The sequence below is a fragment of the Podarcis raffonei genome, chromosome 5, assembly GCF_027172205.1.
Source record: "Podarcis raffonei isolate rPodRaf1 chromosome 5, rPodRaf1.pri, whole genome shotgun sequence".
NCBI classification, from domain to species: domain Eukaryota; kingdom Metazoa; phylum Chordata; class Lepidosauria; order Squamata; family Lacertidae; genus Podarcis; species Podarcis raffonei.
The window spans coordinates 66344982-66361271 of NC_070606.1; the positions used below are offsets into that span (position 1 = coordinate 66344982).

The following is a 16290-nucleotide window of genomic DNA, read 5'->3' on the forward strand; positions in this document are numbered from 1 at the left end:
TTGGGGAGGAGTGAGTCACAAGTCATGTGTTTTCTGCAACCACAGACTAGCAAGGAGGTAGGAGATGCTGGACTGTTTGTCACTTGGTTTATGCATGGAAGCCTCTATGGTTGATATTTGTACTCCTGTTTTAAGTCTTCCAACTATTTGAACTTTGCAGTGTGCTTCATTCGAAATTACGAATATTTATCTTCATTTTACTAAGCAAATAAAATGGATCAGCTGTGTACAATTATTTTCCATATATTAAATATTTCCCACTCTTCTTTAATTATACGTTCTTCTTGCAAGTTCTGCATATTCTAACATCATAAGTGGCCAGTCCTCTTTACAAGCGACTTCACTCACTTTCCATTTTTGGGCTAACAGAACACGGGCCGCTGTTGTTGCATACATAAACTCTTCTGGCTTGTTTACTGTTTCCCATTCTGATAAGAAATTATACATTTTAGACAGAAGTTTATCCTTATTTTGTAAAAGTTCTTTTTCAAATTGTGAGCTTTGGTCCAAAAACCCATTATTTTTTTTGGTCTACCTTAAACATAGCATATATTTGGTGGTATTGTAACCAATCCATTACTTGGCTTCTTAAGTTCTCCGTAGGTTTCAGTCTGGGTTCGCCTCCTGCAAAGTCCAGCAATTCCCTGTAAGTCGCCCATTGTCTGTCCATATTAATTCTCTTAATTGTAATTGCTTCGATGTGGGGTGTTTTTCTTTCTAGCAGATCTTTATATTTCTTCCAGACTCTATACAAATTCTTCCTGAGAATGTGGTTCATACCGAACACATTCATGCCTGCCGAAGTTTAAGTCTTGGCCTTCCAAGTCTAAAATATCTGCATTACCCAATATAATCCATTCCTTTAACCAACACAAACAAGCTGCCTCGTACAATTGCAAGTCTGGCAGAGCAAAGCCCCTCTTCTTTTGTATCTATCAAAATTTTATATTTAATTATTAGCTTTTCAGGATTGTATTCTTAGACTAAAAATAAATTATTATTTGTGCATGTATATGCAGATGTAATTCTACAGTGCCTGTTGCACATATGCAAAAAAATGTTTTGAATTATGCTCCTGGGCTCTGCTCAGTGTTAAACAAATGCCTTTCATTGTTTTTATAGCAGCCAAGAAACATGTGAATTTTACAGTGAGAGACATTATTTGGATGAATAATTGAAAAAGAACTTTCATTTCACCTTGATTTAAATTAATCCATGCTGCAGCACTTTTTGCCTTTTTGCTTCTTTTTTTGACAGTGCTTGCATACTTTTGAGATAAAATGTTTTCTTTGTTAAACGTTGATAAGCAGTTGATCGATGAAGTGATCCTAATCTTAAACAACAGCCATCTGCGTTTGGCAGTGTGCCACAGGGCATAACATAACTGAAGACAGCAATATTTTCACTAATTGTGGCCTAACATCCATTATGTTAATGCAGATTTATTAGTAGTATAATTAGAATACACACATGCGTTTGCATTGTATTTTCATTGTGGCCCCAGGATTTGAATAAACCGGCCAGCCATTAATAATGATCTAGGAAGAGCCTGTGGAATCAGGCCAGTGGTCTATGTAGTCCAACATCCTTTTCTCACAGTGACCAACCAGATGGCTACAGGATTCAAGCCCAAGAGCACACTCCCCACCTATGGTTTCCAGCAACTGGTGTTCAGAAGAAGCACTGCTGCCTCTGAATGTGCAGACAAAGCTTAGCTATCATGGCTAGTAGCCATTAATGATATTATTCTTCGACAGTTACAACTCATGTAGCCAAGCTGCCCTCTTATTCCAAGAGCGCCATACTCTCTTTCTGAAAGATCACACATGAAATAGGTGATGACTTGCCCTCTGAAGCCAGATGGTTTCTTAATTTCTTACTTTCATTGCTTTCCCTCATAAGATGCTTGAGACAGACTTAGCAGTGTCCTGTCATAGTTTTCTTGTCTTTGTTTTAAAATAACTTTCTGCACTTCTGTCTTACGTAGACACGGAAGCAACAAGAAAATGGGTAAAGATGACTGGAATGGTCAGGCATTAGTCTAACATACATGAGTCTTTTATTCTTCATCTCAGTTCCCCCATGCATCTTGTACATATACCTGAAGGAGCGTCTCCACCCCCATCATTCTGCCCAACACTGAGGTCCAGCACCGACGGCCTTCTGGCGGTTCCCTCACTGCGAGAAGCCAAGTTACAGGGAACCAGGCAGAGGGCCTTCTCAGTAGTGGCACCCGTTCTGTGGAACGCCCTCCTACCAGATGTCAGAGAAGAACAACTACAAGACTTTTAGAAGACATCTGAAGGCAGCCCTCTTTAGGGAAGCTTTTAATGTTTAACAGACTACTGTATTTTAATACTTTGTTGGAAGCTGCCCAGAGTGGCTGGGAAAACCCAGCCAGATGGGCGGGGTATAAATAAATAATAATAATTATTATTATTATTATTATTATTATTATTATTATTATTATTATTCATGGGAAGCTTGAACTGACATCAGAATTACCCCCAGCTGTTAGAAAATTCTGGCATTTCCAAGTGATTTGAAGCTATTTCCCCTCCCTTCTGTCTGTCGCCTTCCCTTGCCATTCTTCACCTTGCCCAATAATATTTTATTATATTCTGCTAAAGCAGTGCCTTGGTCTAATCTCCATAGCATACAACAACGTTTCAGTCCATTCCTCAAGTCACCTCAGGGTGCCAAGGCACACTGGTTGAAAACCAATGATTTTCTCCCCCCCCCCCATGTTGTAAGCTTCCTTGAGCATGCTTTGAACATGGTTTTATTCCATTTCATTGTTTTCATAAGTAACATTTTCTCTAGCCTCTGCCATTCAAATCTGCGCAGCTTCTGGGGGCATGATGAAACCAGCAGCTGTGCCACGAGGTTACATTCCTGTCAGGCAGGCACTAAATCAAGTTACAGCACCCAAATGGTCTCAACTTGAGCTCAGCCTTCCTGGAACAAAGTTAAGCCACTAAACCCATACCCAGCTAGCAGGAAGATCTGAGCAAAGGGTGTTGGGGGCCAGAAAAGGTGGCAGAGCCAGGAGAATGACTGCCTTGAGAATAGGGCCAGATCAAGGGGAGAGCGTACATAATTAGTCAGACCTCTGTATGCTGGTGACAGTAAAAGTAAGGAGAGCACTGTACCACTGTTCCTGTTTTGCAGCTTGCTGAGCCTGTCAGTCATGATTAACCCTGGAGTCCTCCTAGTACCTTTTTCTTGAGAGCCAGTATAGGAGACCAGGGTTCCAATCCCTACCTGGCTGTGATGCTCATCGGGTGCAACCTTGGGGTGGTTGCCGTCTTCTGTCAGCCTAACCTAAAACAGAGGTTGGCTAGCCGGCCATCTGCCAGGGATTCTTTAGCTGCGATTCCTGCATTTCAAGGGGTTGGACTTGATGACCCTTGGTGTACATTACAATTCTATGGTTCCATGAAGCTCTAAAGAGTTTGATAAAATAGATGGGAAGCATAGTTAACATGAACTCCTTGACGATCTTCTTCCGTTAAGGGTTGTAGGACAGATTGTTTGTTTTTGCAGTCTGAGCTGTGGCCACATGTGCCGGCAGATGTACTTTCTGTCCCACAATAGTGCAGATGCCACACTGGTTTTCTGTTAAGCCACCTTGTCTAAAGCAGTGACAGGCCTTGAATAGTGACATGAATATTCAGTGTTGGCTCATGCAGAGCACATGCTCTTCTAGTCTATCCCAGCTTGACCCTGGTGCAAGAAACACTGTGTTGTACCCCAGTTTTGTTCACAGTAAGTCAGTTGTCATGATTCGGTATATACATTCTTGATTACCATTTAAAATCTATCCACTTTTATTTACCAATACCAGGCCTAGATCCGTGTCATAGAGCCACCAAATTCCTGATGTTAGGGCCCTGTGTTAATGCTGTAAGCTTTCTGAGTGGCAAGCATGTTAGCCCTGCTAAAATATATGTATTTGTATTAAATTTTCAGCTCTCTTCCTTCTGGGTCATTTCCCAACAATTACAGTTTTAGGCTCCTATCCTTGTCCTTCATTTTCCTTCTGGAGCAGCGATCACATGCTTCTTAGGTGATTAGAGTTGTGCATTTCAAATTTAGTTTTAAAAGCGAGGAAATACGAAGATGCTCCAGCCTCGTTCAAGCTGACTTTGCTGGGATTGCACTTGTTCCAAGAAATGTTCAAAGTAGATTATGGCCCTACCCATAAATGCTGACTGTCTCCGCTGCTGCTGCTGCTGCTGTTTTTCTAAGCTGGTTTGATCAGTTTTACCCAGTAGCACAGGTATTTGTAGTTAGACATCTAACTCCCACTGACCTCCTGTTGGGATGTTGGAAATATGTTGGTAACTTGTTTGTTTTCAAACAAAGATCTCTGGTCAAATTTGGAGCTCTTGCCTCATGTAGAGTTTTCAAAATGCCAGTCACATACACATGTGCACAAGTTGGGCATTGGTATGTGTGTGCGTGCATATGCACATATCAGAGCTTAGAATTGCCAGGAGCTGATTTAATAAAACTCTTGTACTTTTCTCAGCCTCCGATTGTAAGAAAGTGCATGTTTTACCCAGGCTCCACTAAACTACATTCCTATCTTCTGACTGATGTCCGTTTTCTTGGCAGGTTTTTAATCTGTTAGTTTCTCTGTGTGTCACCCAGTTGGAGATGCTTTTACAGCCATGAAACTTCAAATTCATATCTTACATCTGCTATTCATTTACTGTTTCTTAGCCTAAAATTACATTGGGTAGTTTTGTGCTGGAGAATGGACAGGCAGTTAAGCCCAAAGTCCATAGGAAATCTTAAATTATTGTTTGCAGTTGAAATTGATGAGATTATTTGGATGACGCAGAACACTTTGCTGTACTGTTGCACCCAAATGCTAGTACAATTTTTTATTTTTCTAGAAATAAAATACTAAGTGTTGCTGGTATAACTTTTGATTGTATAGATTCATTATGTTCAGCATTCAGATTATATGTGGATGAGTGGGTTAAGAATGTGCTGAAATGTGGATATGAACAGTGACGTTTCCTCCTCCTTTTGTGTGTTGATTTTAAATTGTTTACTTGTCTGTTCTGTATTTTGCTTTTTGTGGGGAAGTACATTTGTTGCAAGGCAGGTTGCAAATTCATTATTGAAAAATAATAATTTACACTTCGGATCCTGATTCAGGTTTACCTGAGTGGTTTCCAAACTCGTGAAACTGTATTGTAATTTCAAGGAATTTTAGCACTCTTAGAGCAGAGTAACTATTGTTTCTTTCTTTCCCCAAAGCAGAAGCTGGCAGGCTGACAAACAGGCAGCTCACAGGACGGACTTTCTGGCTACTGACCATTTAGCTGGTAAGTTTACAGATCTATGTGGTTAAGTTTGTATGTCAGACTTCTGACCCATGGTCCTATTGAACGCTAGGAGTTGTATTCAGCATAGCGCTAAAAAAATTCAACCCGTGAAAGGAATTCTCTTTGCTCTATGGAACGTTCTCCACCTCTCCTCCCACCACCCCATGCAATCTGGTTTCTCTTCAGATAGTATAAATCTTTCGCCTTTTACCCATGCAGTCTGTTCTGGCGGTCTCCCCCTACCCTTGTGAGCAGTTTTGGGGGTGTTGCAGGGGAAGGGGGGGGGAATCCTGTTGCACTAGCAAAGCTATTGAGTTCACTACCACCCTTGTTTTTAGTAGTGCCCATTAATTATTCATAGATTTCACATGACTTACCTGAAATACTCCTGCAATTGCCTGTAACAAAGAATGGTTCTTCAAGGTGTGTGTGCGCGCATGCATGCTTGCACTTAAAGCTGGTATTTTAAAAGGAAACTTGAATATGGTCCATTCCTAATGCGGAATGAACTTCAGCTGCTGCTGCTTTTAAGAATTATTGTTTCTAGTGTTCCAGTAAGAAGGAAAGGGAAAAAATAGTGTTTCTTGCCAAACCCATACCTTGAATATTCCCATCTCCTCCTAACAATAATACCCAAGTTAAGAGTATAAAAAGTGATAAAACGATTAAGCAGAGAAATTCTGTGTAAATGCTTAAAATACCTAGATTAGCTCCGAAACAAGATAATTAAGGGGGACAGAAAAGAGGTTTACAATTGTGTAGATAAAGTGAAAAGAGATTATGTTCCCTTTCTCACAAATTGTTTCCTAATTCTTATAATTAAGAGGCAGCAGGGCTAAAAAGTAAGTACCTTTAACATGGCACACAATTAACTTGTTCTCTGGGACAGTTGAAGGCCAACTTTGTATAACTGCATTCAGAATAGTGCTAGAGAGTTTTGTACATGCCCAATTAACCAAGATGGTTGGGGTTATATGTCCCAATGTCCAGGTATTCTTTACTTTCTGACAATCGCAAAGTGATTATTGGCTACATTGCTCTTTCAAAGAAATCAGGCTGCTCTATTTATTCTAACGTATCTAGAATTGGCTGTTGCTGTCAACTGGTAAAGAAACTAAACCCTGCGTGTGAAGTAATGTTGATGCACCTTAATCCCTGATTTAGGTTCTGGTCATATTGAAGGTTCTGTGTATTAGGGGGGAGCATATAAGGCCAATGTTCGCTTCTCTGCCCTGCAACGTGTAAAAGTACATGCTGAGGTTGCATGTGAAGAGGACTAGAGTTACATCTATAATAGCCCACTGTTTGTGGCAGATGCAGCAAAGGCAGACTGATTTAGTCAACAATTTCCCAAGATAACATCTTTTCATTTTATATTTTGTAATGTTAAAAATTCAGCCAACAGCTCCTCATATTAGTGCAGCTTACTGTCACTGACGTTTAAGGCTGCTTGAGGAGGCGGTGGGCATGTTGCTGTTGCTTCTAGAAGGGGAATAAGTGCTTTCTCAGCCTCAAAGGAATAACTGAAGTAATACCATGCAGCAGCTAAAGCAATGGATCAGTGTTTTTCCAGGCTGGCTGGGAAGAAAGGCACTGCTTACAGCCCTAGGAGAAATAGTTGTGGCTAGGAAGAGGTACTCAGCTAGGGACAGTTTCAGCTTGTGCCAGGCAACTGGCCAGTCACGCCACTTCTACTTTCGCTCCTTATTTAAATGCATCCTGCTAGTAATTATTACGGTGTTTCCCCTTTTGCGCTACCAGTGGCATACCCGGATTGTGCGTGGGTGGGAAATCGACCATGAGCTCCGTGGCAGTTTTGACCCAGGAGAGCTTTGCTGAACATCGCAGCGGCCTTGCTCAGCAGCAAGTGAAAGGTAAGACTGCAAGGCAAGGCTACTGGAAAATCCCTTTTTGATAACTTCTGCATGAAAGTGGCATATTCAGCTTCTACTACATACTCAAATATTACTTCGCTGGCAGTGTTCAAAACTCCCATTGTTCTAGGTACATTTTGCAACCGGGGATTTCATTAGTGCACACATTGTCTGAGCTCTGGGCGCAGTACTGCGCCATAGATTTCAGAATAAAACTGCAGAGTGGAAGGAAAGGAGGACCTTTTTCTGCTTCCCCACTTCCAGCTACTCTCTGAAGACTGGATAAGAGACCCTCTTAAGAATATTAGGGGGGTGGGCAGGAGAAGGACTAGATCATGTGAAAAATGAACATAATATTTTAGCTACGGTTCATTCATTTTCAGCTTTGTATTCTTGTTATAAGAAAAGAGTGCCTAGACATTCCGTTGTTGCACCCAGAACCTAGCTTCAAGGTGCCATTTAGCTCCTAGCTTTCATATCTCAGTTTCTAATACTGTTTGCTGGGGAGCCACTAGCCTGAGGGCTGGATGTTGCCCCTGAGGCCTCCCTACCCAGCCCTCATCATCTGCTGCTTTTCCTACTTCCCCTCTCTCCTTGAGAAAGGTTTTTTCAAGCCTAATTGTGGCACAGAAGGGGGTGGGGGTTACAGCTAGGAAGGGAAGAGTTAACATACCTCCAGAAATGCCCCTTGCACCATATTTAGGCTAGGGGGGAGCCTTCTAAGAAGGCCTTTTCTAGTCTAAATATAGTGGGAGAACCCTCCCAGAGGGTTCAGCTGGGGTGTGAAAGCATTTAAACCTTTTACAAGGCGTGTGTGTTTGTGTAGATATTGTGTGTGTGGCCTCGCCCACTTATTCCTTGACCATACTCCTTTTGGTGATGGAGGGTTGGCCAAGCTACCATAGAGTTGGTCAAGTAGAATGCAGTTCTCAGGCTGAAGAAGGTTTCCCCACCCCTGTTGTGGGAGGGAGTGCAAGCTGGCCTTCCTGGGGTCTTTGTTGCTTGAATGAGACAGTAAGTTTGATACTGCTGTGGCAAAGGGCTAACAACAAAATACAAAGGTAAGAGAGGTTCGGAATACAGTGGTACCTTGGGTTACATACACTTCAGGTTACAGGTGCTTCAAGTTACAGACTCCGCTAACCCAGAAATAGTACCTCGGGTTAAGAACTTTGCTTCAGGATGAGAACAGAAATCGTGCAGCGGCGGCACAGTGGCAGCAGGAGGCCCCATTAGCTAAAGTGGTGCTTCAGGTTAAGAACAGTTTCAGGTTAAGAACAGACCTCCGGAACGAATTAAGTACTTAATCCGAGGTACCACTGTACGAGTTGTCTGACCTGCAGGTTCTTTCTCCTAGTTCTTTTCATTCTGTTCCTTTCTCCTAGTTCTTTTCATTCTGTTCTTTTCAAGCTGTTCCTTAATGTGCACCCTCTCTCCATGTGGTGTATTTATATACACTTCATCACATGGGTTAATACTAGGTTAATCAGGAGAAGAGGGTGAGCTAAACGATCTTTTGGACTTTCTTAATCCTATTTTTCTATATTGGAAGCCTTATCACAACCACCAAAACGATTAAATATTTGTTCTTCTCTGTCCTTCATAGTGCTGTGTTGAGCAAGTTACAATATATGGGCAGCAGCCAACACTGCTTAACTTTACCATGTTTAATCATTCTTCCATACAATCCTGTTAGCTGCTCTTATCAAGAAAATAGTATCTAACTATTTTGTCACAAGGTAGTGTAAGTAATAGGCAGGTGCAAATTGAATAATGAATGGGGTTTAATAAGCGTGATCAGGTACCAGGTCAGTTTAGTTTGTCAAGGGACTCCCACGTCAATGCACGAAGCCGTGTGAAAATTGCCGAAATGAATTTTATAGATGGCCAGGGGCTCCTTGAAGTCAAGCAGCATCAATGGGTCAGCCTGCAAGCGAAATATGTCCTACCTCCCAAGTAAAACATTAACAAAAGAAGCAGAGGAAGATCAGTTAGCTGCTGGTCCTCCCTTTCTCAATAAGAAAATAATTTGCCAATTCAGCAAGTTGTTAAGAGGTCGGCTACACAACAGCCAGTGTCAATAAGTAGTTTGGAATTAACTCTCAGGCGGGGTCATTCTGACACTAGAGGTGACCGAACTGATCATCCACTTGTTCTTCATGCCAAACCTGCATCCCATAATTCCATTGGCTGCAGTAAGAAAAAGGGTGGTGAGGGTCCAGGGCATGTGTGTTAAATGTCAAGATGAACTCTGATTTCCACAAAAGATAAAGGTTTCCTAATTGCTTGATAGACACAAACAACCACTGGTGGTTTACCAAAGAGAAAGCTGCTTAATTTTGTTTGCTGGTTTCAATCATTTCTTTTAAAAGTTGTGGTCTTTGTTTTCTGCCGCTGAACTCGAGCATGTTTGGAAATCAGCAGGGTGAGCACTATTTGTGTATGAAATCCTTCATTGCTTCTTTGCTTGCTCAACTCTAGTTGCAGCTTTAAATGCTGAAGAAGAAAATGACCCTCCAACTTACAAGGATGCCTTCCCTCCTCTCCCTGAGAAAGCAGCATGTTTGGAGCCAGCCCAGGAACCTGCTGGTGCCTGGAGCAAAATCCGACCAATCAAGGCTTCTGTCATCACTCAGGTCAGTACAAAAGAGGATTTCCCTCCTCTTTTATCCAACACTTGGTTTTCTACTGTAAGCTTTGAAGACAAATGCTTTTCAGTATCCCTCCAGCATGTTGTTGCAGGGGAGAAAGTGTTGCAATAAAGATAACTAAGTGACCAGAGCTAGCTTAAAGACTATTTGGAGCAGGACGGCATTTGCTTGACCAATCAGTTTTTGGAGAATTCTGTCGGTGTAGTCTGAGGCATTCCCAGATATTGACCTTACTCAGTTAGTGACATCAGAGCCCTGAATGCTACATTAATCCTGTGCGAAACTAAAGGGGTGGTCAGAGTAGCTGATCTCCGAAAGTAGCCTCCACTCTAAAAGTTAAGTATCTTTTTGTGTTGAAATCTAAGGGTTCGCTTACTCACATCATGGAGGGTTGTGCCCAGTATGTATTTATCAGTTGAGTGCTTAAGTGTCTTGTTACAGCAGAAGTGTCTCTGCTCATCTGCAAAAGGGAAGTAAATTTACCATTGTTCTAAGTTGAACAAAACTTCCTTTTACCTGAGCAGGTGTTCCATGTGCCGCTGGAAGAGAGGAAATACAAGGACATGAACCAGTTTGGGGAAGGGGAGCAGGCCAAAATCTGCTTGGACATCATGCAGAAGACGGGAGCTCACCTGGAGCTGTCTCTCGCAAAGGATCAGGGACTCTCGATCATGGTCTCTGGCAAGCTAGAAGCAGTGATGAAGGCTCGAAAGAAGATCGTAGCTCAGCTTCAGACACAGGTGAGCGACTTGGTTCTCTCCTCTTCCCACTGCGTGACTTTCCTCAAGGTGCGGGTGCTCATAAAAGCAAACATGGATTTTAGTAGGCCAGCTCACCTTTGCAGTGCATCTTAAGTGCATGGAAGGTCACTGGAGTGATGCCATATGTTTTCAACTGAGCTTCAAAAGCTAATTGCAGTTTAATTAACCATGGCCTCCCACATACTTTTTCTAGCAGCCAATGTTAGGCAAGTAATCTCTCCAGAAGCCAGAACCTGGTGATTGTTATAGATGGTGCATTCATGGGTGTTAACGAGGTACAATGGGATCAATTTTTATGGTGAACAGTAGCACTATGTACTCCCCAAAGTTTTTTCTTCCAAAAGCTCAGTGCTCCCTGAGGAGTGGGTGGGTGGGGGGAATACATTGAAATTAGGATCTCTTCCCCACTACTTTCTGTGGTAAAGCACTTGGCAACATTAGAGGAGAGATGCTACAGCTACCTTAAGAGAGGCAAGGCATGAGCGATGGGCAGAACAGCATCCAACCCTCTTACTCCCTTGGCAAGAGAAAGTGGACTGAGTCCCCTACATCATTTTGTGGTGGGTGTTGCATCCCTTAAGGTGGCTAATGCCCATTGACCCTAAGCTGTTGGCTAATTAAGTACTAAAGTACTAGACTTGGCTTGGACTAGATGGCCCAAAGAATTCTATGAGCCAGTTTAGAATGGATTGTGTTTAGAAAAAAGTGGGATGTCAGTAAATATGTAGATGGGGTGATCATGAAGACATCTGTCAAAAGGTTTTGGTAGGTGTGTGAAGTCCCTCAAAGGTAGCTGAGTAAACATAGCAGTTATAGTATAAGACGATGGATTGTCTTGTGAATTTGTAACTGGCTAAAACTGGTAGGGAGCTAGAACTGGCTGGCTGGGGCCAGACCCTTATCTCCATACACACTGTGGGCCAAATTTTGACAGGTTGGCATGGCCACTCACTTGATATCACAGTGACATTAAGTGACCTATTTTTTGCCTGCCTGGTCTGAAATCCTGCTATGAAAATCATGGGCAGAGCTCTGTCTCCATCACCAGGAAAGAGAAAGTGGGTGCATGGGCAAGTACATATATTCTCAACTCTTCTGTAGCCTGTCTGCCAACCACCAGAATTTAGCTTGCAGTTGAGAACTTCTGTGTTTGGATAAATGAGAACCTTGAACTAACTCTCTGTATTTGTGACACCATGACTAAGTTTACGAGTGGGACTTGGTCAGGGCTTTAGAGCATCCTGATTTATCCCATAAGCCCCTCTGGCAATGGAAAACTCTTACTTGAGCATTATGCCCTCCACCAAGGGAAATATTAATATCCCGTACTATCTAAAATTTAATAGGTTCAGAAAGGACATAGGAAATAGCTTGAGGGGTATGTTCAACATAATTATGCTTAATCTGTGATATAGCATTAGAGTCTAGAGATCATACAGTCAGGCTAGTCTGAGTGGTTGAGCTTGTTCTGAAGTGTTTCCAATTCACACTACAGCTGGGAGTCTTTTGTTCCAATGAAGACTGAGAAATTTAAATGAAGATGGGAGTCTGCACGGCTGAATGCTTCCTTCCACCATCACTCGCCTACCCACATAACTTTACTGAATGAAATGCTATGTTAGGGAGAGAGAAGGCTAGGTTGAGTCTTAATAAAGCTGAGTGGACAGAATGTGTGCCTGGGAGAACTTGGCAGGGGCTTTTATTTTTCTTAATTTGGGGAAGCAGTCAAACATATTTTTTTGAAAAACAAATGTAGGTACCTCTAAGTGGTTTACCAGAAATATTGGAATGATCAATAATTAATAAGTAAAAGATTGTAATTTTTCAGCATCTATGTGTCTGGATAGGCTTGCCTAAACAAAAAATGATTTAAGTAGGCACTGAAAAGAGCTCAGCAAACGTGCCTGCCTGATGCCAGTAGACAGAGAGCTTTTCTACCTGAAACCTCAAGTAGTACAGTTCATGCAAATCTCTTTATTACTTGATTCTGCTGGATAAACACCTTCTATCTCTGATAATTGTATACAGTGGTGAACTTGGACATGCACAGTCCCCCGCCGCCACCTCCTGCATATGGTGGGAGAAATTGCACTGCTGAAATTCTGTCCTCCATTATGGCATTCAGGGCAAAACAGCTCTGTTGGATTGGTCAACCAACTTTAGGGCTGGAATGGAGGTGTGTGTGTGTGTGTGTGTGTGTGTGTGTGTGTGTGTACAGCCATTTTCTCTTGGGGATAAGTTGTCTGGTGCTAGTAGTGGGCAGACACACTCCCTCACACAGCAGTCTGCCGGGAGAGAAGCAGATAGCTCTTGACAGAAGTCTCTATCGATCAGTTGTTGAGGGTTTATTCCCCCTCCTTCCACTGCACCACCCATTTCAACTTCCTTCTCCTCCTCTCCCCTCACTTCTGCATAAAATTAGGCCGAGGGCTACAGGTTTTCTCATCCCTGCCTTAAGGTGACAGAGACACATCCGTGTCATGGAACTGGCCTGCGGCTTCATCCCGCATCTTGATGTCTGTTGCAGGCTTCAGCAACGGTGCCCATTCCCAAGGAGCATCATCGCTTTGTCATTGGCAAAAGTGGAGAGAAGCTGCAGGACCTTGAGCTCAAAACTGCCACTAAGATCCAGATCCCCCGCCCGGATGACCCCAGCAACCAGATCAAGATCACCGGCACCAAGGAAGGGATTGAGAAGGCGCGGCATGAGATCCTGCTGATCTCTGCTGAGCAGGTAAGCAGCATTCCCACCTTTACCGCTTCTGAGGAACATTGCTGTCGTTACGCCTTTTCTGAGGGGAGTACTTTTAAGACAAGCTGACTTAGTCTTGGCCTCTGCAGACCAGAACAGCACCTCCCCGATTGGGTAGTTTTATAAGCAACTATACTGAGCAAATAAGATATTACAGGTACTGCTGTTCTGCTCTTCCAGGCGGTTAAAATCTATGGCCCTAAACATGCACATCTGAAAAATAAGCTCCATTAACATCATTTGGACTTCTGGGTAAACAGAGCACCAAGATGTTTTGTATACGAAGCTATGTAGGATTGGGCAGAGCAATCCAAGTGCCTCTTTCATCAGCACAGTGATCAGGTCTGGACTGGGACGGATGCTGTCTGGACCAAACAGGGATCCTTATGTGGCTCAGTCCCCACCCTCCCTGCCCTTGGAACACCTCATTCTGAGGCTTTGAACTGGTGGGGATGCTATCTGCAAAGGGGCATACAAGCACTGATGGTAGGCCAGATCAGCTGTGAGACCTGAGCAAGACTGCCTGAGCATCTTGCCTCCCACCCCATGGCTAGAGTGAGCAGCCAGGCAGCAGGTGCAATGGTGGCTCCCCAAAGCCTTAAGGGTGGATTGGATTCAGGTTGCAGCCCAAGACTCTATACGCTGTTCTCTACTACCTGCCATGTATATGGAATGTGCAGGTCCAATCACGCTGAGAAGCGACCTGTGTCCAAATAGTAGTGGGTTAAACTCGAGGTGGCACTACCTTTTGATGACAACTCCAGGAAATGCACATATAACACACCCATTTTTCCCACAACAGTCATCAATATGTAGAGCGGCCCTAAGGCATGAGGCTGGTTAGACAATTGGAGGGTTTCTGGGAAACAGGTTACTCTTGAGTTGGGTTCTCTGCAATAAGGAGATCATCCTTTACCTCCTAGGCTTTTTGGTTATTTCAGTTGCCTTTCCAGATGAATTGCATCTGCACTTTCAACCACTGCACATGCAATGCTGCCCATAGACTGTCCGAAACCAAACCAAGTCCCCTATTCCATTCCCCATATATTTGGGGATTACGTGGACTGTTAAGAATAAACACTGATGCAGCAATCTCGGTGAACTGTATCATATAATAGTCTTCCCGCACCCCACTCTGTTCCTTGTTCTTCTGGACTCTAGTTTTGAATTCCCTCTGCCTTCAATGTCCTTCCTTTATCCCACACTCCACAGCACTTCTAATAACTTTGCTGATCCAGGCTCTGCTTTTAACAAGCCACATGTCTGCAGCCCGGTCAGGTTATCCAAGGTGCCACTTTTGGGGAAGGGAGGAGTAATGTTTCAGGAAAAGCTGGAGGCATGTGAACATCAGTCTCAAGAGCTTCACACTAAGGAGTATAGGAATGTCAGTGAAATTCCTGTAGGCTTGACATCCTTTGGTAACATCTGCTTGGAACACTTCTTTCCTTGCAATATTAGGCTTTGCTGTGTAGGAAAAACAATAGAACGTGCACATATTGCTTTATTTCCCAGGATAAGCGTGCAGTTGAAAGGTTGGAGGTGGAGAAGGTATATCATCCCTTCATTGCTGGCCCTTTCAACAAGCTGGTCGGTGAGATCATGCAGGAGACAGGGACACGCATAAACATCCCACCTCCCAGCGTCAACAGAACGGAGATAGTCTTCACTGGAGAAAAGGAGCAGCTGGCCCAAGCAGTTGCTTGTGTTAAGAAGATCTACGAGGAGAAGGTAAGGTTCTTCGTGGTCTCTGAGCACTTCCCCATTGCACAGACCAGCCCTGAGCTGTCTTTTCCCTCTGATTTGTGGGGTGCTCTTCCCTGTCTAGTTTTCCCTTCACCTCCATAAATGTGAATTGGGACAGACGTATAGTGTGCTCATTCTCCTAGCATCTTTGCAGCTTGCGACAGATGCTCGCCAGGAGAGGACACTACCTACAGAATCATGAGACTTGCTCACTGGAACTTATGCACAAACACAGATCCACTGATGGCTTGATTAGCTAATCAAGATTATGTAGCTGTATTTAAAGTCATAGCTGAAGCAAAACCACAGGAAGCCTTTATGGCGGACTGAACTGCTCACAGATGTGCTCTTTCTGTGTCTTTCCTATATAAAAAGACAGAGAAGATGGCTTGTGGTCTTAGCATATTTCATGGTTTGTTTGTTTGTTTGTTGTTTGTTTGAAAATCCAGCCCTTCCTTTTAGAGCACACACAGACAAGTTTCCTTTTCTGGTCTGCCCCATTTCTAATCCTAGAGATTGACTGGTGACTTCCCCAACGCACCCCCTTTCTTTTTCCCTAGCCCTTATTACTGATGCCCTAGCTCCTTTCTCCCTACAGAAGAAGAAGACTACCACCATTGCTGTGGAGGTGAAGAAGTCCCAGCATAAGTACGTCATCGGTCCCAAAGGGAACTCCCTGCAGGAGATCTTGGAGAAAACTGGAGTCTCGGTCGAGATACCACCCACAGACAGCAGCTCAGAGACTGTGATACTGCGTGGCGAACCTGAAAAGCTTGGGCAGGCACTGACTGAAGTCTATGCCAAGGTAACCAGGTTGCCACGCAGCTAGGCCCTTCTGGTAGTCAGTGCATTTGTTAGGATTGCTAAATTGCTGGAATGCAGCATGGCTCAGAATGCATGCATATAGAGTGTTCAGTTACAGTCAACAATGGGGACAAAAATTTTTGCTGCATGAAATGGGCAGTGGAGTGAAGCGGGTGGTGGCAGCGGGCATTAACTGGACACAGATTCCACACCCCTACCCCAGACACATAAACAAAGAGACAGACAGCCTTCACCCTTTCTCTGTCCAGGGATGAGGAGGTTCTGTCACGTGCTTACCCCCTGCTACTCAGTTGTTTAGTGCTGGGAACAGGTGAGGAGAGCTCCTATTGGAGTGCCACTCAG

At 43.5% G+C, this 16290-nt stretch overlaps 1 protein-coding gene across 3 annotated transcripts in view; it reads left to right on the plus strand.

The window, feature by feature from the left end:
* The window catches only part of HDLBP (high density lipoprotein binding protein), a 52369-nt gene that overhangs the window by 18612 nt on the left and 17467 nt on the right, over positions 1–16290 (plus strand). For 2 of the 3 annotated variants that reach the window (XM_053389919.1, XM_053389920.1), the window contains exons 2-8: positions 5278–5342; positions 7104–7216; positions 9698–9852; positions 10392–10607; positions 13156–13362; positions 14893–15108; positions 15722–15928. In XM_053389919.1, coding sequence (XP_053245894.1) covers positions 7141–7216; positions 9698–9852; positions 10392–10607; positions 13156–13362; positions 14893–15108; positions 15722–15928 — 1077 coding nt within the window. In that variant the 5' untranslated portion in view covers positions 5278–5342; positions 7104–7140. Of the gene's footprint in view, positions 1–5274; positions 5343–7103; positions 7217–9697; positions 9853–10391; positions 10608–13155; positions 13363–14892; positions 15109–15721; positions 15929–16290 lie in introns of all 3 variants that reach the window. The other variant, XM_053389921.1, reaches the window with a different exon arrangement.